Raw genomic sequence first — 25,997 nt, 5'->3', positions numbered from 1 at the left:
TGGAGTTTAATTCTGAGTTCTCATGGAAAGAAATTTGCTTTCATTGCTGTATTTCTTAATTGCTATGCTTCAGAATCAATTTGTGTTTTATGCCCCGCCCTCCCCAGTATTGTAGAGCAAGTCTTGTGTTAAAAGCCCAGTGCGACAGTGTCATGATATAGTAGGGTCTTACTGTTTTTTTAATAAATCCTTTTGTATAAAAAGAAGAAAGAAACACTATGCCCTTCATATTTGTGAGTACGTGAATTCTGCAATGACTCCCATCTTACAGTGTGGAAACTGAAACCCAGAGAAGCTAAGAAACTTGCTCAAGGTCACACAGCTGGTAAATGTCTGCTGTTAAAGTCTAATTCCTTAACCACTGAACTATACTATCTCCAAGCAAAATAACAAGGAAGTTGATGATGATGATGATGATGATGATGATGATGATGATGATGATGATGATGATGATGATGATGAAGAGAAAAGTTAGGACATGGTCACATGAGAAGGAGATTGTAAACAGAGAGATCAGATCTGGCTGAGTGGTCCCTCCCGTAGGTGTGGCTGTTTGACAGCTGTGGGTGCAGTGGCTTGGAGGAAAAGGTCTAGCAGCTCTGGGTTGGACTTCCAGGCTGAAGGGCATCTAGCTAGGAGCCTCTGACTCAGCCTTGCCCAAATGCCCATTAAAATGCCTATGAAGACAGAAAAAGACCAAGACTCACAACATTACCCGAAGTAAGGACTAATGGACAACCTAATCCTGGAATCTGGGAAAAATTGGCACTATTCGTACAGCAGATAGAGCTAGATTAAGGAAAATCTACTCAGGCTTCTGGCTTTGCTTCATTACACAGAAGCCACGTGGCAAGATGTAGGCAGACACTCCATATCTATTCTGTCTGACACAGAGACCCAGAGCTGCAGTGTATGGGGTTGTAGCAACCCCAACGCTGGGCAGCCAACCTGCACGACCTCATGGGCATTTGTGACTCAGACAGAGAGCTGGTACACATACACACACACACACACACACACACCATGTTTCTACACCCATAATGCAACTCTAAAGCCCAGCAAACAGCTAGGCAGAATATAAAACAGCATCCTCAGCCCGAGCCAATTGTGGGGGATGGAAGGGAGGTGAAAGGGGGAGGTGGAGGGGTTACACACAGTGGACTCACACTACGCATTAGTCTAGTATATAACTTACCTGAATTCAACTACGTTTGCTTAGTACTGAAAGAAAACAGGGAGAAAAATCCCTTCGCTGATCCACGGTCTTTGGCCCCTGCTCTTCCCCCATTCAAACTAGACTTTGGCTGCCACGACCTCTAAATATTTTCCTCAACACAAAGAAACAAAAAAGTTATTTTTCTTGGCCTTTGAGCTTCCAAGCAATTTGAGGGATATTTTTCCCATGCCCCCTCAAACTTTACATAAACCCTACAGAAGATACAATGTGCACCACATACACCTAGATGCAGGACCTTAAGGACAAAACCTAAATGTTACAGAGGCGTTATTTCCTTCTGTGTGCTTCTCTGCACTTTCTAGATTTTCTTGAGGAGCACCCATTTCATTGAAACCAGAAAATAATCTTATTCTGCCCAAAGACTATTCCATCTTTAACGAGCCCATCAGGTGAGTGGGATGCAGGTGATTTTCTGAGCAGCCCCGGCAGCCCTGCTTGGGGACACTCAGCACAGGCAGGGGGTGGCATTAGTGTCACAGAGCTGCACGTGTCTCTTCAAAGACTCCTGTCCTCATCCTTGAGAATGCTGGCAGGAGGCTCCCACTCCAAGTGGCTCATATTTTCAAAAAAGCCAAACCAGATGGGGTGGAGGAGGGCCCTAAATTTGTGCTTAGTCGTTAGTACTGCCCTGCATTTAGAAACTAGAGGACTGGATTCTGAGCTGGGTGCTTCCACTTCCTGGATGGGTGACCCCCCCGCTCAATCTCTTTTATTATTAGTACTGTTATTTTTAAAATTTTACCGTCGTTGATTTACAGTGTTGTGTTTAAACCGCTCAACCTCTTAATCTCACTGAACCTCGTTTCCTCATCTGGTAGATGGTGATAGCAATGATTTCTGAGGTTATTTTAGAGAGTTATGTAAGGTAACATCCCAAGAGAAAAATTCTCACCTATAGTAGATGCTCAATAAATGCTATTTGAATATAAATGACAAGGAAAGAGACCCAATCTCTGAAGGAAGTGTGAGGTAGTGACCACAGAAATCCTCTCTCTTATTATTTCCAAATGTTCAGTGTCTGTGCTCATAAATAAATGTTTATTAGTCTTCTGTAGCTGCTGTAACAAAGTACCACAAACCAGTTGGCTTAACAGAAATGTATCGTCTCACAGTTCCGGAGGCTAGAAGTCTGAGATCAAGGTGCTGGTGGGGTTGGTTCCTTCTGAGGGCTGTGAGGGAGAATCTGTTTCATGCCTCTCCTGTAGCTTCTGCTGCTTGGCTGGCCATCTTTGGCCTTCCTTGGCCGTTCAATCTCTGCGTTCACCTTCACATGGCATTGTCCCTGAGTGTCTGTCTGTGTGTTCACATTTCCCTTTTCATATGGACACCAGTCACACTAGATTAGAGCCCACAGTAATGACCTCATTTTAACTTGATTACCTCTGTAAGTACCCTATCTCCAAAAAACGTCACATTCTAGAAAAGAACATAGGCAAAACGTTCTCTGACATAAATCATACCAGTGCTTTCTTAGGTCAGTCTCCCAAGGCAATAGAAATAAAAACAAAAATAAACAAATGGTCCTTATCAAACTTATAAGCTTTTGCTTATATAAAATGAAAGGTTTTGCATAAACAAAATGAAAAAACAACCTATGGACTGGGAAAAAATATTTGCAAACAATGAGACCGACAAGGGCATAATTTCCAAAATATACAAAGAGCTCATACAACTCAATAACAAAAAAGCAAACAACCCAATAAAAAAATGAGCAAAAGACCTAAATAGACATTTCTCCAACGAAGACATACAGATGGCCAATAGACACGTGAAAAGGTGCTCATCATCGCTAATTATTAGAGAAATGCAAATCAAAACCACAGCGAGGTACCACCTCACACCCGTCAGAACGGCCATCATTAAAAAGTCTACAAATAACAAACGCTGGAGGGGTTATGGAGAAAAGGGAACCCTCTTGCACTGTTGGTGGGAATGTAAATTGGTGCAGCCACTATGGAGAACAGTATGGAGGTTCCTTAAAAACTAAAAATAGAGTTGCCATATGATCCAGCAATCTCACTCCTGGGCATATATTCAAAGAAAACTCTAATTTGAAAAGATACATGCACCCCCATGTTCATAGCAGCACTATTTACAATAGCCAAGATATGGAAACAACCTAAATGTCCATCAACAGATGAATAAAGAGAGAAGATGTGGCACATATATACAATGGAATACTACTCAGCCATAAAAAAGAATGAAATAATGCCACTTGCAGCAACATGGATGAACCTAGAGATTATCATACCAAGTGAAGTAAGTTAGAAGGAGAAAGGAGAATACCATATGATATCACTTATATGTGGAATCTAAAATGTGACACAAATGAACTTATTTACAAAACTGAAACAGACTCATAGACATAGAAAAGAAACTTATGGTTACCAAAGGGGAAAGAGGGTGGGAGAAGGATAAATTAGGAGTTTGAAATTAGCAAACTACTATATATAAAATAAACAACAAGGTCCTACTGTATAGCACAGGGAACTATATTCAATAACCTGTAATAAACCACAATGGAAAAGAATATGAAAAATAATATGCATATATATGTATAACTGAATCACTTTGCTATATACCAGAAACTAATACAACATTGTAAATTGAATTCAATAAAAATAAAATAAAAACAAAAACCAAAAAATATGACATTCTGGAGGTTAGGACTTCGACATATACACTTGGTGGGACACAGTTCAGCCCACAGCAACAATGTGAAAGAGCTTTATCTCCGGAGAGAAGGAGGCAGTTGGGTGGGGGGCAGAGTGGGAGGGGAGCACGTGAGGACGTGAACTCTGCTGGTGGCTGAGCTGGAAGGGGCTGGACCACAATGTGGCTCAGGGTTCACCCACCAAGTCTCCTCTACAGATGGAAGCAAAGGTGGCATTGGGACCAGCCAGAGAGCCTCTGTAAGAGTCCTGGCAGGGTCAAATAGTCTTCTGAGAGGGGCTAGAGGCCATGGGCCTGACACAGAAGGGCTCCTGGGATGAAAGCCCAGACACCATGGGTAAGGAACAACAGGCTCAGACTCCCAGCTTCACTCAAGGACAGAATGGCCTTATCTGCGGGAAGGGGCTGAGGGTCACAGGTGCACAGATCCCAGGGTGAAGGCAGGACCTCCAGGGGTTGGGGGATTGCTGAGTGCACGAAAAGACTCCCTGCTGATTGAGAGGGGACTCTCTTCCTCGCATTGGGGCCCAAGCCTGGAGCCTTAAATTCATTTCTGATCAGAGCCAGAATAGCTTTATCTAGTGTCCAATGAAGACACGGTTCACTGGACTAATGTCCAAGACAAAATCATCTAAGATAGGACTCAGGAAAGAGTGTACAAGACAGACAGACAAAACTCACTTGCCTAGCTGGATCATTCATCCACCTAGGTACTTTTACAGTCATTCAACACACATGTGGTAGATGTCAGGCATGCAAATGCCAATCATGCAGTCCGCAACCTGGCAGAGCTCACAGGCTACCCCGAGACACAGACGGGAACAAGCCCGGCAGTGCAGTGTGACCGCTGCTCTCACTGGGCTGGACAAAGCACCTGGAGAGCCTGGGGCAGGACGGGTGACTGCTCAAGAGACCAGGGCCATGAGAGGTGAGACTTCCTAGATGTTGATGAACTGCCCGGGTTTGCTGCCACCTGTTTCTTGAAGTGATTTTTGCAAAACCACCCTTATAACAAAGGGGCTTGTGTTTGGCAAAGTGGGTGTAGAGAGGTGGGGATGTTTTCTTACTATACAACCCATCAGGTAGACAAGAACCTGAAAAGGACGAGCAGATGGAACTTTTGAGGAAAGAAAACATTATCTCTGGGCACTGAAGGAAGAACGAAATGGACACAGAGAAGTTTTAGGAGATGTATTCATTGAAGAGAGATCGCTTGAGGTCCTACTATAGCCAGGCCCAGCGTTAGGCACAGGACTACAATGGCCAGTGGAAAGACACCTTACCTAACTAACAGAGCAAGTCATTCCCACGGGGGAAGACCTTAGTCAGTAACTGTTTGAATATCTTGTCATAACCTATAATGGAAAAGAATCTGAAAAATTATATATATATATATACATATAATCACTTTGCTGTACACTTAAAACTAACACAACATTGTAAATTAATAAATTAACTATACTTCAATTTAAAAAATTGTTTCAAAATATAACCAAGTGGTAACAGGTATATAGAGAGAGCTGGGGGAAGCAGGGAGGCTTATCCACCAGGAAGCCCCTGGTGGGTTCTGCACAGGTGCCCTCACTCAAGGAGGGAATCAGGGTAACCGGCTGTGCAGGTCTGCAGGAGCAGTCCTGCTTCCTTCTGCAGGGAAGCCTCCTGCAGGGGTCTGTACACACCGGCCCCTCCCCAGGCAAAATGAACTACTCAGTCCTCTGCACTCCCCCAGCACCCTTCCTTCATGCTGTTCCAGTGTGCACCATGCTGACCTGAAGTGTGTCCACCTGTGTCCCCTGTACTATTAAGTTCTTCAGGTCGAGGAACATACCTCACTCATCTTTGTGCCAGCGGTATATTGAATAAACAAACGAGCAAATAAATGTCCTTTATCTTTAGACTTCCAACATAGGGCAACAAAGACCTAGACTACTGTCTTCATGGCACTACCCAAATGAGTCAAGGTCAGTAAGTTTAAACACGAAACTGAAACCAACAAGATTAGTTTTAACAAGAAGAAATGTAAAAATCCCAAACTTGGGATATGGAAATCAATAGTACAAATGTAGGATTCATTAGGGAAAAAAATTCACTCATTCCACAAACATTTATTGAGTGTCACCTATATTCTAGACACTGTTCCAGGTGCTGGGTATGTAGAGTGAAATTCAGACAATGTCACTGATGTCATAGAACTTAAATGTGACTAGAAAGAAAGATCTAAGGGTTTTAACTAATTGCAAGCTTCATGTGAGTCATCAAGGTAATACGGCAACAACAACAGCAGGAAAACAAACAAATCCTAACCTGGTTTTACCTGCATCGGGAAAGGGTCAGTGTCCACATCATAACAGACCTCATATTTCCTTGGGCTCTTCAGCTGACGTCAGCAGCATAGGTCCCTTGTATCAAGAGGGACTTTGACAAACCAAACGGTGCATTTGTAGGAATATGGTCAGTCCCACAGAAGTCTGAGAAATGACTGAAGGAATTGCATGTGTTTGGCCTGGCGGACCAACAGTGAGAGAAAATACAACAGCAATCTTCAAATGTTGAAGGAACGATCTATGTGAGACCAGGTGGAAAGTACAAGGCAGCAGGAAGAGTTTCTTGCAAGGGAAACTGCTCCACAAAGGTATGGGTAGACCTCCATCCCTAGGGAAGAGATATCCCTTCCTCAGAGATCCTGCGGAAGAAAACTGTGCTGAGACCAGACTAGACTGCCAAGAGACCACACTAGACTCTGAGTTCCATCCACTGTCAAATCAAGAATTCTATAGTTGATCCCCTCATTCATCAGGAGGGCAGGATTTAGGAGTGCGGGCTTTGGATTCAGAAAAAGCTGGATTCGAGTCTTGGATCGGGAAAAGTTACTGCACACTCTAAGCCTCATTCCCTCACTTGCAAAAGAAGGATAGCAATAGTTCTACCTCATCCCCCCTCGCGAGGATTAAGAGAGATGATTTACATAAAGTGCCACTAAGTATAGCGCCTGGCCCTTGGTAAGATATCAATAAATGTTAGCTAATGGTAATATTAAGTGCCCTTCATTTCACCTGACATATTTCAATTGATTTAGATAAATCATTTTGCTGTGAGTCTAATTCTGCAATCTTCCATCTTGCATTCACTAAAGCACGTATTATAGCAATTTAAAACTATAAAGTAGAAGCATTTTAGAGAAATTTGAAATGTTTTATTCTCTAGAGACATTAGAAAAATACTAACAGTAGAAAAGGGGAGGGACCTGCCAATGCAGGGGACACAGGTTTGATCGCTGGTCTGGGAAGATCCCACATGCCGCGGAGCAACTAAGCCTGTACGCCACAACTACTGAGCCCACGTGCCACAACTACTGAAGCCCACGCACCTAAAGCCCGTGCTCCACAACAAGAGAAGCCACCGCAAGGAGAAGCCCACGCACCACAACGAAGAGTAGCCCCCGCTTGCAACTAGAGAAAGCCCGCGCGCATCAACGAAGACCCAACCCAATGAAGCCCAAAAGAAAAAATCTATAGACTATCTAAAATAGTCTATGTCCTATACTAGGTTTAAAAAAAAAAGAAAGAAAAGGGGATCTTTAAGGATGTAATTTAAGGGACTCGTGATTAAATTGAGGTGAAGCTAGGAAGTTACTCATGTATGGAATGGCTGAGCTAGGCTGGGGCAGAGAAACCTCAGAGACCCCCTTTCTCCATAGGAGACCTCCATCAGACCACAGAGGTAAAATTCAATCCAGTAAACTGATTTTATGAGAACTAAATCACACCAGACCAATTTAATTTCCTCCTGTGACAGAGAGACAGGCTTCGATGACACAGAGAAGCAATGGATATCAGATACTGCGGCTTCAGTTAGGTCTTTAATTCCAGCCTACCTAATAGCTAAATCTAAAAATCGAATTCTGCTGGCAAGTGGAGGTGATCCCCAAACACAGAGATCAAAGGCTCAGGATCATGTAAGGATCCTGTAAGTAAGGAGAAGAAGGAAAGAAACTCTCTCCTTTGTGGAACTGGCAGAAAAACATGCCTCCTTCCTGCGGTGAAATGCAGAATTCATTCAACAAATACTGAACACCTGTCATGTGACGTGACCTCAATCTGGACTGGACTAAGAGAAATAGAAATGAGGTTTACAAGCAGATGTGCTTAAATAGGGCTTTTTGGTAGATATGGGTGTGGAGTTGAGGTTGAGGGGTGGTGGCGCTACAGAAGAAATGGTATCTTTGAGCTGGGCCAGGGGTTTCAATGGGGTAGGGCAAAGCTGGGGGCACTTGTTAAAGAAAAGCTGTGGGCTCAGAAAGACACTTGGAGGAATCTAGGTTAAACTCATTCAAGTGGGAAAACATCGGCAGCAAGGGATGCAAGGCAGAGCAAAGGGGGAGGGAATCTAGGAAGAGCTGACAGGGGAGGGGAGGGTTAAACGGAGAGCCTATGCGTTCAAGAAAATCCCAGCTGGGGGTTCCACAGTGTAACTGGCTAAGCACAAGATAGAAAGATGCATGAGTCCACTCCCTGCCCTCAGAGCTCCTGAGGTTGGGAGGGCTAGAAGGAAAGGGGCTTCAATTTGCTACTAAAGGAGAGTAACCAGGGGCCCAGAAAGAAAGGACTCTTGAGGACTGAGGGAGCTGGGGATAAGAACTGTGAAAGGACTGGGAGGCTGTGCAGTGCAGACTGGGGCAACTTAACTGAATCCCATCTGCCTTCAACAGATGACCTTCAGAGAGCCTCTCCAGCTCTAGAGCTCTAGTCATGAAGGCCTTAGTGATGATTTTACAACCTGAATTCCCCTAAATCCAGCTTCTCCTTTTGTCCCCCCATCAGAAAAGAGTTGATGGAAACAGGAAAAAGTGGCATTCTGGCTTCTCATCACCACACAGTCACTGCGGGCCCCACTTCTGGGTGCCCCCCAGAAGACTGGAACTGAATTCACAGGTGGTGCACTGGCAGCAGGTGGGTGAGGCTGGGGGAGCAGGAGGGAAGAATAAAATAAAGGATGCTGGCTAATCTCGCAGGGTGGCTGAAAGCCAGGAGAACTGTCGCTTTCTCCAATGACCCACTCTGACCAAAGATGACAAGTTGCTAGTCTGGAAAATCCACAAGAATCAAGAAGGCATTTTTTCTAAAGGCTCTAAAGGGAATGCCAGTGGATTTCCAGGGACAGCTTGAGTCCATCTTGATCTTCAGACACGTTCCTCTCCTCTGAGGCTGATGGAAATTTCTAGGGAATTGAAATGATCCTGCCCATCTAAGTGTCTTGCCAATTTCAGGGCGCTGTTCTGAGACTGGAGCCGAGCCCTTCCTGTGAATGATTCAGGTCTTCAGCACCACTTGCCTGTCAGGGCTGTCCCATGTTTGGTAGGGTACCATGAATGAGCATGCTTGTCCCGGACCCCACCTGTTGCGGGAACCAGATCTCATGATGCACGATGGGACATGACTCAGGATGGCAGAGTAATAAATGAATAAGCATTGGAAACAAATAAATATGTACATATTTAGTCATCCCATAATAACTCTCTCACACTCATACACATGTACACACACACACTATATAGTTCCAGTCACCAAGGCAACCATTCCCTGAAGCTGTACTTTGTTCTTTTCCACGTTAGATGTTTTTAACCTTATTTCCTTGGAGTGCAGCTCTGGTCTTTTTGAGTGTCTCCTGAGAGGTACCTTACCTCCTCAGGAAATGTTGTTACATCTAACATTTACCAGGTCTATTTTGAAGGCGCGTGTCTTATCCTCATTCTGACACTGAATTCAGCCAACACCATCTGAAAGCCCACTGAAAGCGTCAGCAATACGAAATAACCATTATGATTGCTACTGTGAGTCAGAAAAATTAGAGACAAATGAAGTATTACGCCTTGCACAATTTTCACTGACGGTTCTCGCTTAAAAAAAAAAAATCACAAAGTTCATGTGAAAAAGGACCCAGCTTGGTCCTAAAAGATGGAGACAGAGTCTCAGGATTAAAGTGACAGCTCTTATTTAGGAGGCAGGAATTTAGGGCTACTGATGTGTTCGGAGTAGTTGACATTTCTCTCCTCCTCCTTATAATATATGCTATTCTTCAAATTAACCTCATTTTCTATCTTAGATTTCAATATTAAAAAATGCCAGCAACATAAAGAGAAATAGTTAAAACATCCTTATACAAATATTGATCTGGCTTCTGACAACATCCATGTAATAAGCAGTGAGGTTTTTTCCGTTTAACGTCACTAACAAGTTTATGATTAAAGGTCAGTCTGTGGCAACAGTCTGTTTTCATCTCTACGTTACAATTATTACTGTCTGCTTTAAAAGAAAAAACAAAATATGATTTGCGACAGGTCCAGAAAGTTCTTTGCATATCCTTCTATCAGATTTCTGCCAGAATGGTAAGAGTATTTAATTTATAGTCGTAATCCGCTTTCATGCCCTGCCTCGTATAAAGCATCGAGGCACCGTGGGGTAGAGAGGAAGTCCTTGCTATGAAACAACTGCCTGAAAAGTAAGCTGAAGTGCAGAACTAGTGATGGGGCGGCCGTTGTTTATTTTGCCCTGAACTAGGATTCTGGTTTTCAAAACCCGAGACACGGGAGAAAAGGCGGAAGCCACGAGGAAGAAACCACCCAGGTAATCTGGACCAGTCTATAAAACAAGGGAGAGAGTGTCCAGGCGGCCAGAGGAGGAAACGGGCCAAAATCCAGCGGAGGCGAGTCCAAGCGGGCGAGAAGCCTGGGTGGGCGGCGGGACAGGTGTGCGAGCCGCGCGGGCTGTCCTCCCACCCGACCCGGCCCCGGCCAATGAGCAGGCACGGGCGGAGGCCAAGAGGTGCGGGGTTTCCGCGAGGCCCAGGGGATTAGCTGAGCCTTTTGTAGGGGTCTCTGGTTGGCCCTGCTCCCTGGCCCTGGGTCGGTCAGTCTGTCAGCAGACAGGTGCTGTCTGTTTCCCGCCTCCCTGCTCCTCCCCCGGCCCCAACACCACCAACACCATTCCGCACAGAATTCTCTGGGGGACTGGGCTGCCCCGGCGCCCCGCGTCCCTCCCGCTTCCCCCTCCCGTGCCCAGCCTCCCAGCGCTGGGGGTCTGCGGGAGCCAGGCGCACTCACCTGCGTGCAGGCCGCCCGCCTCGGGGCCGCTGTCCGGGGTGGCGTTGCTGGGCGACGCGTCCGAGTCGGTGTAAGTGAGCCATGTGGACTCCGTCTCGCGAGTCCAGCTCTCGTAGTAGCGGGGCTCGATGGCATCCGCCCGGCTCCCGCCGCAGCCCATCCTCCTGCGCTGCTGGCGCGCCCAGCGGCCGCTCGGTTCGCGGTTCTAGGGCGGCTCAGCCCCGGCGGCGCAGCCCGGGCCGGCGAGGAGGCGGCGGCGGCGGCGGCGGCGGCATCGCGTCCCTCGACCCGCCTGCCCGCCCGCGCCGCAGCCAGGCGCCCAGCTCCCGCGGCGCCAGCCGCCCCCTCCGCCGCGCCGGCTCCCAGCGCGCCCCTCCTCTCCTCCTCCTCCCAGGCCCTCCCCTTCCCCACCTCTCCTCCCCCACCTCCCCCCGCCCTTGCTGCCCTACCCCCAACCCCGTGCCAAGTCAAACGCTTCCCCGCATGCTCCCTCGGTGCGCCCCAGCCGGACGTGGGACGCAAGAGCGGCGGCCTGAGAATAGGAGGAGGGCGGTATGGGAGTGAGTGGATTCCGCGAGGGGTTCAGCCTCGCCGGCTAGGGTTACCCCTTTATTTATCCGTCTCTCCCAACCTCCCTCCCTCCCTCCCTCCCTTCCTTTCTTCCTTCCACCTTCGTTCCATTCATCCATCCTGGGGGCTTTGGAAGGTACCCCAAGCTTTCTGGCCACTTGTTCAAAACCAGTGGAGCTGATGACAGCCCAGAAACAGGGGAGAAACTATTGCTACGAAGAATTAAGGAGCAGTCAGACCCCCTGCCTGTCCTAGTTGGTCTGAGGAGCAGAGAGTAGGGCCTATAATTTCTGAGAGAGCTGGGCTGGACTCTCTGTCACTAACACCCTTTCCAGTTCTGTGACTTCGAACTTTGTTCTCAGGAATCGCAGGGCAGCCGGAACACTCTCTCTGGATGGGGCTGGGAGGTGTGGCAGGCTTCCCTCCAAACCCACTGAGGGCCTTGATATTCCAGGTGCACACTCAGCTCTGCGTGCTCCATGTGCGCACACTTAGAGCTCAGACTTGGGTAAGCCAAAGAATTTGCCTGTCCCAAAGGAGCCAGGACATGTGGTAAAAGAAGGAAACTGCCTTAAAGAGACAGCTAAGAAAGAAGGGTTGAAAGAATAAATCCTCAATGACGAGGCTCTGTCAGAATGCCATAGTGTTGAGTAAGTATTGTTTTCATTCATTCAAGACTATATATACACTTTTAATTGAAATATATTTGATGTACAATACTGTGTTAGTTTCAGGTGTACTACATAGTATTTGACATTAGTATCCATTATGAAATGATCACCATGATAATTCTAGTAACATCTGTCCCTGTAAAGTTATTACAATATTATTGAACATATTCCTTATTCTGTATATTACATCCTCGTGGCTTATTTATTATATAACTGAAAGTTTGTACCCCTTCACCTATCTCACCCACCTTCCCACCTTCCTCCCCTCTGGCAACCATTCTTTTGTTCTCTGTACCTATGAGTCTGTTTTCAGCTTGTTTTGTTTGTTTGGTTTGGTTTTTAGATTCCACATGTAAGTGATCTCATACAGTATTTGTCTTTCTCTGTCTGACTTATTTCACTTACCACAATACTCTCTAGATCCATCCAGGTTGTTGCAAATGGCAAGGTTTCATTTCTTTTATAATGGCTGAGTAATATTCCATTGTCTATATACCACATCTTCTTTATCCATTTATCTGTTGATGGACACTTATGTTGCCTCCATATCTTGGGTATTGTAAATAATGCTGCAACGAACACTGGGGTGCATATATCTTTTCAAATGAGTAGTTTTGTTTTCTTCTGGTAAATACCCAGAAGTAAAATTGCTGGATTATATAGTAGTTCTACTTTTAATTTTTTGAGGAAACTCCATACTGTTTTCCATCGTGGCTATACCAACTTACATTCCACCAACAGTTCCTGAGGGTTCCCTTTTCTCCACATCCTCACCAACACTTGTTATTTGTTGTCTTTCTGATGATAGCTATTCTGGCAGATATGAGGTGGTATCATTGTGGGTTTGATTTGCATTTCCCTGATGATTAGTGATGTTGCGCATCTTTTCATATACCTGTTGGCCATCTGTTTGTCTTCTTTGGAAAAATGTCTATTCAGATCCTCTGCCCATTTTTAAATTTTTCAATTTTTTTTGATGTTAAGTTGTATGAGTCCTCTGCATATCTTGGATATTGGAATTGTTTGCAAATATCTTCTCCTGTTCAGTAGATTGCCTTTTTCTTTTGTTGGTAGTTTCCTTTGCTGTGCAAAAGCTTTTTAATTTTATGTAGTCCCATTTGTTTACTTTTGCTTTTTTTTCCCTTGCTGAGGAGACAGATCCAAAAAAATATTGCTAAGACCAATGTGAAAGAGCATGCTGCCTATGTTTTCTTCTAGGAGTTTTATGGTTTCAGGTCTTACATTTAATTCTTTAATTCATTTCGAGTTTAGTTTTGTATATGGTTTGAGAAAGTAGTCCAGTTTCATTCTTTTGCATCCAGCTGTCCAGTTTTCCCAACACTATTTATTGAAGAAACTGTCTTTTCCCCATTTTCTGTTCCTGGCTTCTTTGTCATAGATTAATTGACCATATAAGCATGGGTTTATTTCTGGGCTATCTAGTCTGTTCCACTGATCTATGGGTCTGCTTTGTGTCAGTACCATACGGTTTTGATTACTATAGCTTTGTAGTATAGTTTGAAATCAGGGAGCATGATACTTCCAGCTTTGTTCTTTCTCAAGATTGTTTTGGCTATTGGGGTCTTTTGTGTTTCCATACAAATTTTAGAATTATTTGTTCTAGCTCTGTGAAAAATGCCATTGGTATTTTGATAGGGATTGCATTGAATCTGTAGATTGCCTTGCAGAGTACGGTCATTTTAACAATATTAATTCTTCCAAACCATGAGTGCAGTATATCTTTCCATTTATTTGTGTCACCTTCAATTTCTTTCATCAATGTCTAGTTTTCCAAGTCTTTTACCTCTTCGATTAGAATCATTCCTAAGTATTTTGTTCTTTTTGATACAATTGTAAATGGGATTATTTTCCTTATTTCTCTTTCTGAAAGTTCATTTTTAGTGAATAGAAGTACAACAGATTTCTGTATATTAATTTTGTATCCTGCAACTTTACTGAATTCATTTATTAGTTCTAATAGTTTTTTGGTGGGGTCTTTAGGATTTTCTATATATATTATCATACCATCTGCAAACAGTGACAATTTTACTTCTTCCTTTCCAATTTGGATTCCTTTTATTTCTTTTTCTTATCTGATTGCTGTGGCTAGGACTTCCACTGCTGTGTTGAATAAAAGTGGTGAGAATGGGCATCCTTGTCTTGTTCCTGATCTTAGAGGAAACGCTTTCAACTTTTCACCACTGAGTATGATACTAGCTGTGGATTTGTCATATATGGCCTTTATTATGTTGAGGTATGTTCCCTCATTCAACATATATTTACTAAATACCTATTATGGCAAAACACTGCTAGTAGATATAATACCCATCTAATACATTTTGTTTATTACCAATTGTATATATACTGTAATGTGTACTGTTATTATATCTTATAAAGTATACAGAATATAGGTATAGTATTCATTATATCCTATATAATGGATAGAATGTAGACTAGGTTACATGGTCTATAGCACTCAGTATGTAGCATCTAGTAGGTAGGCTAAGTCCAGGGCATTCCTGGCACATAGTAGGAATGAGTAATGTGGACTAAAGAAGATCTAGTTTAGCACAGAGCTGCTAGACGTCCCTCCGGCAGGTACTAATCAGGATCCATAATGCAGAAGTGAGCAAAGACTCACTGAGCCAAGATCAGGGGCTCCTCCTCCTCACGCTGAGCCCAGAGCCTGCCAAACCCCAGGGCCCAGGCTGGCCATTCCTCTGCAGCCTTTGCTTCTCCTTTTAAGACGCCCCAGCAGGTCTTCTCAACCTTGTTTCAGCTGCCAGAGCATTGTGAGGAAAGGAAATGAGATGAGCATGAGAGGAGTTGCAGGAGTAGTCTGGGCCAACCCAGGCATGGAAAGGAGTATAGGAAGGGATTTAGACTTCATCCTAAAAGCAATGGGAAACACTGGTAAGCTTGAAGCCACGCACTGCCAGCATCAGATCTGCTTTAGTGAACTGTCACTCGGGAGGTAGGTGGAGAACGGGTGGCAGAGAGGCCAGACTGGGTCCTGGGAGAGCATTAGGAGGCTCGCAGAGAGAGACGATGATGTGGGAGGATGCGAGGAGTTGGGTGGATAGGATTGCCAGTTACTGAGAAGAGGAATCCTAGAGGCAAACTAGTATTGTTATCTGCATGGAGAGGTCTGGAAATGGCAGGTAGATGAGGAATACTGTTTTGGTTGAATTTGCAATGCCTCTGAGACATGAGTTCACATAGGTAAAGCACTTAGCTCAGTTTCCAGCATATAGTACAAGTGGCTTTATAAGTGCTAGTTCTCCTTATCACATGGCTCTAAGTCTAGAACTCAGGAGAGAGGTCTCAGCTAGAAAATTAATTTAGGAGGCGTCAGCATATGAAATATACCTGAAGAAATGTCTCTCTCCCCAAATAGCTTGGCCTTCCCTGTTCTTGTTTTCTAGTGTTCAACCTCCCCAGCCCCTGCTTCCCGCCCCCAACCCCTTGCAGCTCAATCTCTCCTGTCCCCCGTCTTGCTCCCTTTCTTATGAGAAGCAACTTACCTCTGTCCCAGCATCTGACTCCTCGTTTGATATTTCAACCACAGCTTAACACTTTCTTCAGGCGTATCAAAGACTTGAAGGACGAAGATATTGTCCACACTCAGCTTTGAAAGATCCTCCATTACCAGGCAGTGGAGGATCATAAATAACAATCATTTTTTCTTGTCACATATTCAGATTCTAAATAAGGTATCTAACATATGTACCAATTGGGAATAGGGCCAATTGACATTTTGCCAGTGACCGGAGACAGGAATGGAAAACTGCGTGAACCGGCATCATGTTTCTGATCGATTCCAGCAATGTTTCAGTGCCCATGTGGATTAACACCTCAGGAAGGTACTCTGCCAACCCAGCTTCCTGAGGCTCTGGGAGGAGGCTAAGCTGGAGTGGTGAGTGTGAAAAGAGGCAGGAATGGGGATCATCAGAGTCAGATTAGGGAGCAGGTGCAGTGAAATTGTGATCTCGTTGACTTTGAGCTGCCCGGGTGACATGTGTAGGAAGATGTCAAGTTGGCAGTTAGATAAATACAAAGCTGGAGTCCAGAAGAGAGGTCCAGGCTGGGACCATAGGAGTCAGTGAGATCCTAGGGAGGTAGCATGGGAAGAGAAGTCTGGTAGTGAGCACGGAGGATGTTCAACATTTGGAGGGTGAGTGGAGGGAAGGAGCCAGCAAAGGCCGTAGAGGGGAAATCGTAGAGGAGCGTGGCATGTCAGCGATCTTGAGAGAGGAGAGAGTTCTGACTGTGCATCTACAAAAGGCAGATTGCATCACATGGAGACCGAGAAGCGGACCGTGGGATCTAACATCAGGGAGGTCAAGTTCAGTGGAATGTTGGCAGTGGAGGCCAAATTGAAGTGGGTTCAAGAGTAAAGGAGAGGCGAGGGATGAGACAGCAATGTAGCAGCTGGAGGGAAAGTCCACATTAGAATTCTTTTTTTAATTGAAGAAACTAGAGCGTGTTTAGGGCTAGAGGAGGAGGTGAGGATACTGAAACCTGGGGGTAGGAGGGGGAGAGCCACAGAAGTGCGATGGGATTGCCCCCGTGGGAGGAGGGCACCTCTATCTGCACTATTGTAACAGGAGTGCAGGAGGAGGGCTGGGAGGATTTCAGATTTGGAACTAGGATGTTGAGCGTTCTCCAAAGGGATGGGGTTTATCTTCTCTGTGAAGTAAGAAGCAAGGTTAGCCACTGAGAGTGGGTGGAGGAGGATTTCAGAGACTGAGAAAAATAGAGAAGGATTCCATCATTATTACAGAGACTGGAAGACTGAGCTGTAAGTTTTGGGGGGCAGTCCTCAGCCCAGTTGAGGCTGCTGATTGTGGAGATTCCTCAGCAGAGTTCAGCTACCTGGGTGCGAGTTCCAGGTGAGTGAGGGTTCAGCCAAGCCTGGGAAGAGGTAATGTGCAAAGACAGAGGGACCAGGAAGTGGCTGAAATAGTGGCACATGGAACCCACTGTGTGGGAGGGAGCTGATGGGGGAGGAGGACGAGGTGAGGCTCCACGGCGGCCAAGAAGCTTCTACTGTAGGGCCCTTAGGTAGCCGGTTGGGAGAAGAGGGGGTTGACGGTAGACACAGCAGCAGCAGGACTTTGAAACCCCATGTAGAAGGACCCCTAAAAAGTGCTGAGATCAGACAACTGCCCATTCAAAACCTGTGGACAGGCTAAGGGGCCTGAGTAAAAGTATAAATGGAAACCCTCATACCACATATCTACTTTTTAAAGGTTTATAAACCAAGTTAGCACACTTAGGAAAAATATGTTGTATCCTCTTATCTCGACAAGTTATCTTCATAACGACCTGAAAGGCCAGGTTCTAAAGTAGAATTTTCGGAGTCTTTGAAGTTCTGCGCTGAACATGGCAGAGCAGGCCAAGCTGACCCAGTCTGTGACTCCTCTCCCTGCCCCCAAGTCAGTCCTGCTCTGCAAGAGTCCTTGTGGACACACGTCGCTGTAAACCCAGAAGTCCACGTTCCATCTACGCTCTCCCCCTACAGATCGCTGCCTTTGGCCACCCCGCTGGCTGGCTGAGGAGTCTGTGGCTGGGGGATGCAATCTGCCCTCAAGGGGCTTGCTTCCAATGCAGGCTCTGGAAGTAGCGTCAGGGCCTTTGGGGCAGGGAATTGCAAGGTCCCGGATACCCAGAAGGGAGGTTAGAAGGAGCTGGGGCCCAGACTCCAGGTGGATGCAGCCCATGGCCCCTGGATTCCTGGCCCCTAGAGAAAACCAGAGTAGGGCCTCTAGAACAGGGGCCTGGAGCAAGGCTCCCTCTTGCCAGGTACTGTCCACTGATGTGAATGGAATTGCAAACACTTCCAGAAAACAGGGGATAGTTGTAAAGTTCTCGGATTAAGTGTGGTCACTGATTGCACACACATTTCTGAACATCTACCATGTATATTTTAAGCTTCTCAAGGACAAGGATATTGTCTCATTTAGCTTGGAATCCTTAAGAAAGATTAATTCAATGCCTTCATGTAGTCAATGCTCATCAAATATTTGCTTAATGAATGAATGACAAGAGGCAGTATGGGGATGTGGTTAAGAATATAGATTCTAGAGCCCAACTGTCTGAGTGTGGAGCTTGACGCTGCCACTTACCAACTGGATAGCCTTGGACAAGTTACTATCACCTATGCCTCAGTTTTCTCATCTGTAAATGGGGATAATGAATTGTGTGAGTAGGTGTAAAGGCTTGGAAGAGTGCCTGGCACATAGAAAGCACTCATCATTGTTACCTATCACTGCACTTTGGGGGAAAGGAGAAACAATGGCATCTCTCTCCCTTACAGAGGAAATCTCCGAAATTATGTGTTTTCACATGAGATAATGTCTGTGAATTCGCTTAGCACACAGCAAAAGTTTGGTAAATGGTAGCCTTTTTTTCTTTTCTTTCCTTCCCTTTATGATGTTACTACTATCAACCTTCCTGAAAACAAAATTTCTTACCACCATCCCTACCAAATCATTATCGCAGAGGAACAGTCTATTTTTTTCATGGAATCTCTTCTGGCTATTATGTAGTGCCATAAATTCAGAGAAATTTTGAACCCAGAAAAACCTAGAGATCAGCTGATCCAGTCCTTCGATTTTACCAACTAGGAAATCATAGCTCAGAGAGGTTTGTGGAATCACCCAGAGTCACAGAAGAAGGTGCTGTCTCTGGTAGAGCTGAAGTTTCAATAGGGGCTTGGAGCCTCTGCTTGGCTCTGTGCTCCTTTAATTACGACTCTCTAGCTGGTACTGAATTTTCTCCCAAAACTTTCAGAATAAGTGTAATAAATTAAATGTAATATATAAAGTGTAATAAATTGTGTTAAACCATCTGTTCAGAATCTAGAACTCGACTGGCATGGATTAGGCATCTTTTTCCATCAAGCTGAAAAACAAACAAAAGAATGAATTATTTTAAAGTGGGGATGGTTGCAACTTTGGAAAGCCTTAGCCAAAGTCATCCAGAGCAATGAAGTCGATTATGCCTTTCAAAACTATGGCTGAATGCAGTATCTCACATCTGTCAGAATGGCCATCATCAAAAAATCTACAAACAATAAATGCTGGAGAGGGTGCGGAGAAAAGGGAACCCTCATACACTGTTGGTGAGAATGTAAATTGATACAGCCACTATGGAGAACAGTATGGAGGTTCCTTAAAAAACTAAAAATAGAACTACCATACGACCCAGCAATCCCACTACTGGGCATATACCTTGAGAAAACCATAATTCAAAAAGAGTCATGTACCATAATGTTCATTGCAGCTCTATTTACAATAGCCAGGACTTGGAAGCAACCTAAGTGTCCATTGACAGATGAATGGATAAAGAAGATGTGGCACATATATACAATGGAATATTACTCAGCCATAAAAAGAAACGAAATTGAGTTATTTGTAGTGAGGTAGATGGACCTAGAGTCTGTCATACAGAGTGAAGTAAGTCAGAAAGAGAAAAACAAATACCGTACGCTAACACATATATATGGAATCTAAAATAATTGTCATGAAGAACCTAGGGGCAGGACAGGAATAAAGACGCAGACCTACTAGAGAATGGACTTGAGGACACAGGGACGGGGAAGGGGAAGCTGGGACGAAGTGAGAGAGTGGCGTGGACATATATACACTACCAAATGTAAAATAGATAGCTAGTGGGAAGCTGTCGCATAGCACAGGGAGATCAGCTCGGTGCTTTGTGACCAGTTAGAAGGGTGGGATAGGGAGGGTGGGAGGGAGGGAGACGCAAGAGGGAAGAGATATGGGGATATATGTATATGTATAACTGATTCACTTTGTTATAAAGCAGAAACTAACACACCATTGTAAAGCAATTATACTCCAATAAAGATGTTAAAAAAAAATAAAACAGGGATACAAGCTAATATTAAAAATATAAATGTAGATTTAGATTATAGTAGGAAGATGGGAAAAATATATAATAATAATTAATAATGTATTTAAGTCCTTCATTTAAAGAGAAGGCTTTTCAGATTGGATTAACAAATAATATTGGACTACATACTTTTATGAAATACTCACTAATGCCCGGTGATACAGAAAGTTTTTTTAAAAATAAGTATTAGCCACGATATGCCAGATAGATAATGGTCAATATATTAAAATTTTAAAAATACCTGAATATGTGGCAAAAAACATTGTATGGCGTACAGGCTTTTTTTTTTTTTTTTTTTTTTTTTTAAGGAGGAGACAGTACAAAATAAAACTTACACACCTTAAAAAAAAAAAACTATTGCTGAGTAGTATTTGTTACGTGATGGGATTCTCAAAATAACATATCTGAGACTTTAACACCCCTTGTGGTGGGCACCACCACTGACTCATTTCTATGGAAACTGGAGCACTGGGCTTGGCTCTGCCCAAACTTTGGTGAGCCAGGGAAAGGAGACCTTGGGTGAGGCGGTCAGGGTTCAGAACAGAAGCTCCACAGGACCCCAAACCTGCCATCAGGATCAGTCATCTGAAAATGAGTAAAGATAGATTCACTGCCTTATAAGTTTCAATTTTCCAAGTGAAAAAAAGTAATACAGAGGAAGAGCAATAGCAGCAATAGTTCTGGCCTCCAGGGCAGACCCCAGGTAAGTCTCTTTAGGCCAGAATGCCAGCCCTCAGCAAGGACTCCACTGCTCCAGATTCAGCAGAGCAAACCAGAACTGTAGCCCCTACCCTCCCTCTGGAGGATATTAAAGCAGCTTCCACTGAGCACCCCTCCCAGTCCCCAGTCTTGGCTAGCTGACAGGTCCTCATTATTCTACAAACTGTAATTTTTGTCGTGAAGGAAGAGCTTGAGGTTAGCGCCCCAAACGACAAAATCTGATACCATTCTCTGCATCTGGGTAAAAAAAGTCAGCCAGTGCCAGTTGACGGGGGCCCATTCATGCATCTCTCGCCTTTGAAGAATGACTCCATGCCCCGGGGGAAATGTACGATGCACCTGGACTTCAGGTGATGCAGACAGATGGGGTAAACGTGACAACCACGGTGGAAACAAGAAAGGGAAACTGAAATATCATTATTAAAATGGCAAAAGGGGAAATGGGTTTTTGACTTGGTTGAGGAGGTTAGAAAATGTGAAAAAGGGAATTTTGGAAAATAAAAGTAATTAAATATGATACCACAAAACATTTATATAGGAAATGAAATTTAAATGTGAAATGAAACACTAAATTCTCCCTCCACTAATCTTTAAACCAAATAATTCTCATGAGAAGAGAGGTCTGCTCCGTTGGGTTAATTCTAAAGAAATTCAGCAAGTTCTTTCAATAACTTCAAAATCTGTCTCAGTGCCTGAATCAATGTCCCGTGGCACTTTATCATACCCCGAATAAAAACCCGGGACAAAGCAGTTGCGGGTATTTCCGAGTTTCTGATTTCATTATGCTTCCTTCCTGTGTAGCACTGCTCATTAGTAAGATGTAAGGAATAACCAATTTGTTCTCTCACAAAGGAATATGAGCCACAGTCTACTGGAAATGGCCTGGAGAGGAAAATCTGGTGATGATGAGGTGGACGGGTGAGTTTTTTAATTGTCAGAACAACTTCAAATTGTAGATTGTGATAGTTGGAAAAGAGGGGTACTGAATTAGAGGTGAGAATAGATCCAGAAAGGCATACTCACACAGTACTACTTCCAAAGAGAATTCTGAAAACCCAGAGAAGGTCTTGATAAAATATCCACATAGCATTACATATTCTTAAGAGCCTTTAGAGTCATCATGATCTATGTCTTCTAACATTGTACTGGCTGAATTAATAATATCATCCTCTGCACTTCCGGGGCTTGCGTTTCTGAGGCAAAGCTCAAAGATGTGGAACAGAAAGTTCTCCTCACCTCTGACCGTGGCCTGGAAAATGGAGGCAACTTGTTTCTTGGGGCTCTTGAAGGTTCTCAGAAATGTTCACGTAGCACAGAGTAGGCTAGATAATTGAGATTCTTTCTCTGAAAGAAAAGAAAGCACTTTCAGACCATTTTTGTTTGCTGTTTGCTTAATCATATCACAGTTAACCTGGACTTCTGATCACTAAAGAGAGGCGGTGTGTCTTGTTCATTTCCCTTTGCAAAGAGTTGCTTGCCTCTACAGGCAGAGCAAATAAAAATGAGTCCCAGGTTGGGCTTCCCTGGTGGCGCAGTGGTTGAGAGTCCGCCTGCCGATGCAGGAGACGCGGGTTCGTGCCCCGGTCCGGGAAGATCCCACATGCCGCGGAGCGGCTGGGCCCGTGAGCCATGGCCGCTGAGCCTGCGCGTCCGGAGCCTGTGCTCCGCAGCGGGAGAGGCCACAGCAGTGAGAGGCCCGCGTACCACAAAAAAAAAAAAAAAAAAAAATGAGTCCCAGGCAAGTGAAAAAATACAAATTGATTTTCATATTTATTACACTTCTCCTTCGGGCGAGGCAGACCGTTAACTAGACCTGAGTATAAAGTTAGACCACACCCCAGCAGAGCTCAGGGCAGCAGATGGCAACTTTTATTCATCATTTCCCAGGTGAGGGGAAAAGGACCACAGTCATTTACACTGTCAATGCCATTTCGGTGGTGGTTGTTGTGGTTGATGCCTTCATCAGATAAGGAATAGACCTAGAAGAGAGGGGGTGAGACCCTGGAAAGTCAGGCCATCTCTCAATCCTGTCCCCATAAAATTAATGTAGAAAGGAGGCTCAGTTTGCTTTCTGCTAGTCTTCAGTCAGCAGAAAAGTAATTGCCTTACCCTAAATGAAAAACATGACTTCCTGATTATAGTAAATAGGGGAAGGAAAAAAAAGAGCAGGACAGACAATCAGGTCTTTCATTTGTAATAATCCAGTGAAAGCACTGCCTCGGCAGAGAGCTGGCAGCTCACGAGCTGATGAAAAGAAGCCGAGAGAGCCCATGGGGCATTTTGAAGGCGGAATTTGTCCAGATGCTTGAAGCTCCCGGTGCACTGTCCATTCCGGAGGTTCACCCGACTCTGCCTGTGCTGGGGGGTAGGTAAACCAAGGATTTAGAATGTTTTGTGCATTTTCCCCCTCAAACAAACCTGTGTTCAAATTTTGGCTCTGACACTTACTAACTGTGAGACCACAAGCATGTTTCTGTGCCTTGGTCTCATTTATGACATGGAAATAAGCATGGTACCGGCCTTACAGTGTTGTTGGAAAGAGGGCACGGTGCTTGGAAAGTTCTGAACATAAGTCCTAACACAGCAAGTCTTCAAGAGATGGCAGCTATGATTTTAATCCTTAAAAATGTTTTATTCTTGTCACTGTTGTTCCTTGACTGACTGGGACAGCCGGTCTTTCTGTCCAGTTTTTGACATTGCTGGGCTGCCTGGACCTGCTCTCTCACAGTGTCCTTAAAGCCCTGGCATCCTCAGAGCAAGACAAAGAGTGGGGACAAGCTAAGTTAACCCCCAATGGGACTCCGAAAGTACAGAGGCCCCTCTCCCTTTCTTGGTGTCTCCACTTCTGGCCAGACAGGCAGAGAGCTCATAGACAGGTACAAGTTTCTGCCCAGAGGCAGCTGCCTTTTGCACCCAGAGGTGACCATGGAAACTGACCGGGCCTACTGGCTGGTGTCCATCCCCGCAAGAACACCTTTCTGATAGACGGTGGATCAGATGGCCCTTGGCTGCGCACGGACAGCTTCCAGGCTGGAACGGGTATACTTGGGGGAACAGCTCCTGTGACTAATGATAGCCAACACTTACAGAGAACTTATATGTCCCAGTCTCTGTATAATAAGCACTTTGAACATGGATTAGCTCATTTACTCTTCACAGCAACGTTAAGAGGTAGGTGCCATTAAAAGCCCCATTGTCATGATGAGAACACTGAGACCTAGGGGGGCTAAGTGTCTTATCCAATGTCAACCATAACACCAAAGCCAAGAGTTAAACCCAGGTCTTTATGACCCAAAGTCCATGCACTCACTGATCACAATGCTGATCTCACACTTGAGAGCTGTTCACCTGGGCTGGCGACCTGCAAACATCTAAGTAGCTGCGTATGTCATGGCTCCAGGGTGGAGAGCCTGCAAGGTCTTCTCCAAGGGCAACCCCACTGCGGGAAAGCTATGTGTGTTCTCCTACTGTTCACAGGAGAAAAATGAAGATTAAAAAGGCCGTGGGAGAAATTTTCCAGTTCCAAGCAGTGTCTATGCTGTGAGTAATCCTATCTAGGACTGAGAAAAATAGAACAGTTACTGGAAATAGGGTGAAAAATACTCCTTCCACAGTTTAGAACTCCCTCATAAACAACCATGAGACCAAATCCAGGAACAAGCCACAAATATGAGAGCGACGATTTGATTTTGTTTATTATCTGTGTTGCATAGGGTGTGATCCTGGCAGCGCTGGGGAGAAATGAGCTAGCAAAACATTACGTGTGGGCTGGTAGAATGTTTGAATTATCTGCATTAATTGATTTTACCTCCTGTTAGATTCTTTCATAAGGCTGAATGAATTGATGTGAATTTCAGGTTCTCAGCTACCAGCAAGCAACTCACTTCCGAGTCTCAGAGAATTGCTGCTATCACACAGGCCAGAGAGCAGGTGTTTTCACTCTTAACAAAGCAACTCAAATAAGAATAGAACTTCAGGATTTTTTTAGGTGCATTTACTAATAAGCCCCATACAGAAAGAACAGTGTATTTCTTTTGGTCCCTCGAGCATGTATGCAGATATTTTAGGGGGGAAAGGCAGGGCCTGGAGTGATTACAGAGTTTTTGAAAAGCAGGTGATTGTGGTGGGGAACAGTGTAAAGCTAAATTGTTCAAATATATCTAAATCTATCTAGACATAGGCTTGGGTGGCTCTATTTGCTTGAGAGGCTGAGAAGCCTCTTGGGAGGACGATTTGGGGAAAGCAAGCTGGCTCAAAGAGCAAGGTCTTTGCTATCAGAAAGAGGGATGGTTCCTAGTGCGTCCCAGTCCTGTTATTAAAAGTCACCTCTTGCCCTCCTCATGCCCCTGGTCTCCCAAACTCCCCTCCTCTGTGAACTTGTGTCCAAATCCTATAGAAAGGAGGAGGATGTAAGCAAAACTAGACAACAGTTTCACTCAAAAGATGTTTGCTGTTAGGGCATAGAGTTCCCTCCCTTGCACTCAACCAACCAGATGAAACATACACAAAAATAAGAGAGATATGTGCTTTGGCACCTCTAGGGCTCCAATGTCCTGGCAGGAGACTTGGTACCCAGAAGAAGTATATGCACCCAGAGAAATAACAGGTGCCCAGTAGAAAAACCATGGTGTCTGCTGTAGACCATGGTAAGAAGTTTGGATTTTGTTTTAAGAGCAATGCAAAGTATTTTTATCAGAAGAGAGAATAACCTTTGGTTTTTAAAAGATCACCTGTGTGGAGGACAGATTTTAGAGAGCCAAGAGAAAAAGTAGGGAGACCAGTTTGGACATTTTTGCAAGAGTCAAGGCAAGAGATGACAGTCGCTTATAGACTAACGTGGTAGCAATGAGGATGGAGAAAATGGATCAATTTGAGACACATTACGGAGGAAGAGTCAAGAAAGCTGGCTGATGCTTTGGATGTTGGGGTAAGGAAGAGGGAGAAAACAAGAACGACTCTGATTTCTGCTTGCATATTTGGGTAGATGTGGGAGACTATAACAGGAAAGAAACTTTGTATTCTATTACAAGTTAATCGCTAAAGGGATGTTGCCTATGAACTTAAATTATACTTAATAGCCCATCTCTAGGAACCCTGCCTCCCAGATAAT

General features: G+C 44.6%; 1 protein-coding gene and 1 long non-coding RNA gene across 3 annotated transcripts in view; both read right to left on the bottom strand.

Annotated features, from left to right (window-relative positions):
- BAALC (BAALC binder of MAP3K1 and KLF4) overlaps positions 1-11,304 on the bottom strand; it is an 88,968-nt gene extending 77,664 nt beyond the window's left edge. Inside the window, exon 1 of one of the 2 annotated variants that reach the window (XM_033438156.2) lies at positions 11,010-11,304. In XM_033438156.2, coding sequence (XP_033294047.1) covers positions 11,010-11,169 — 160 coding nt within the window. In that variant the 5' untranslated portion in view covers positions 11,170-11,304. The remainder of the gene's footprint in view (positions 1-11,009) is intronic. The other variant, XM_004275322.3, reaches the window with a different exon arrangement.
- A 2,067-nt stretch (positions 11,305-13,371) lies between these two features.
- LOC117203481 (uncharacterized) lies at positions 13,372-25,619 on the bottom strand. Its single transcript, XR_004486248.2, has 3 exons — positions 24,198-25,619; positions 22,124-22,231; positions 13,372-19,156 (listed from the first exon to the last, which is right to left on the bottom strand). It is a non-coding gene; the product is annotated as an uncharacterized LOC117203481 (long non-coding RNA).
- Positions 25,620-25,997: the final 378 nt, after the last annotated feature.

The sequence above is a fragment of the Orcinus orca genome, chromosome 17 (assembly GCF_937001465.1).
Source record: "Orcinus orca chromosome 17, mOrcOrc1.1, whole genome shotgun sequence".
In the NCBI taxonomy this organism is placed as follows: domain Eukaryota; kingdom Metazoa; phylum Chordata; class Mammalia; order Artiodactyla; family Delphinidae; genus Orcinus; species Orcinus orca.
Note: the sequence above shows the minus strand (reverse complement) of the source record. Positions and strands in the feature narration are given on the sequence as shown.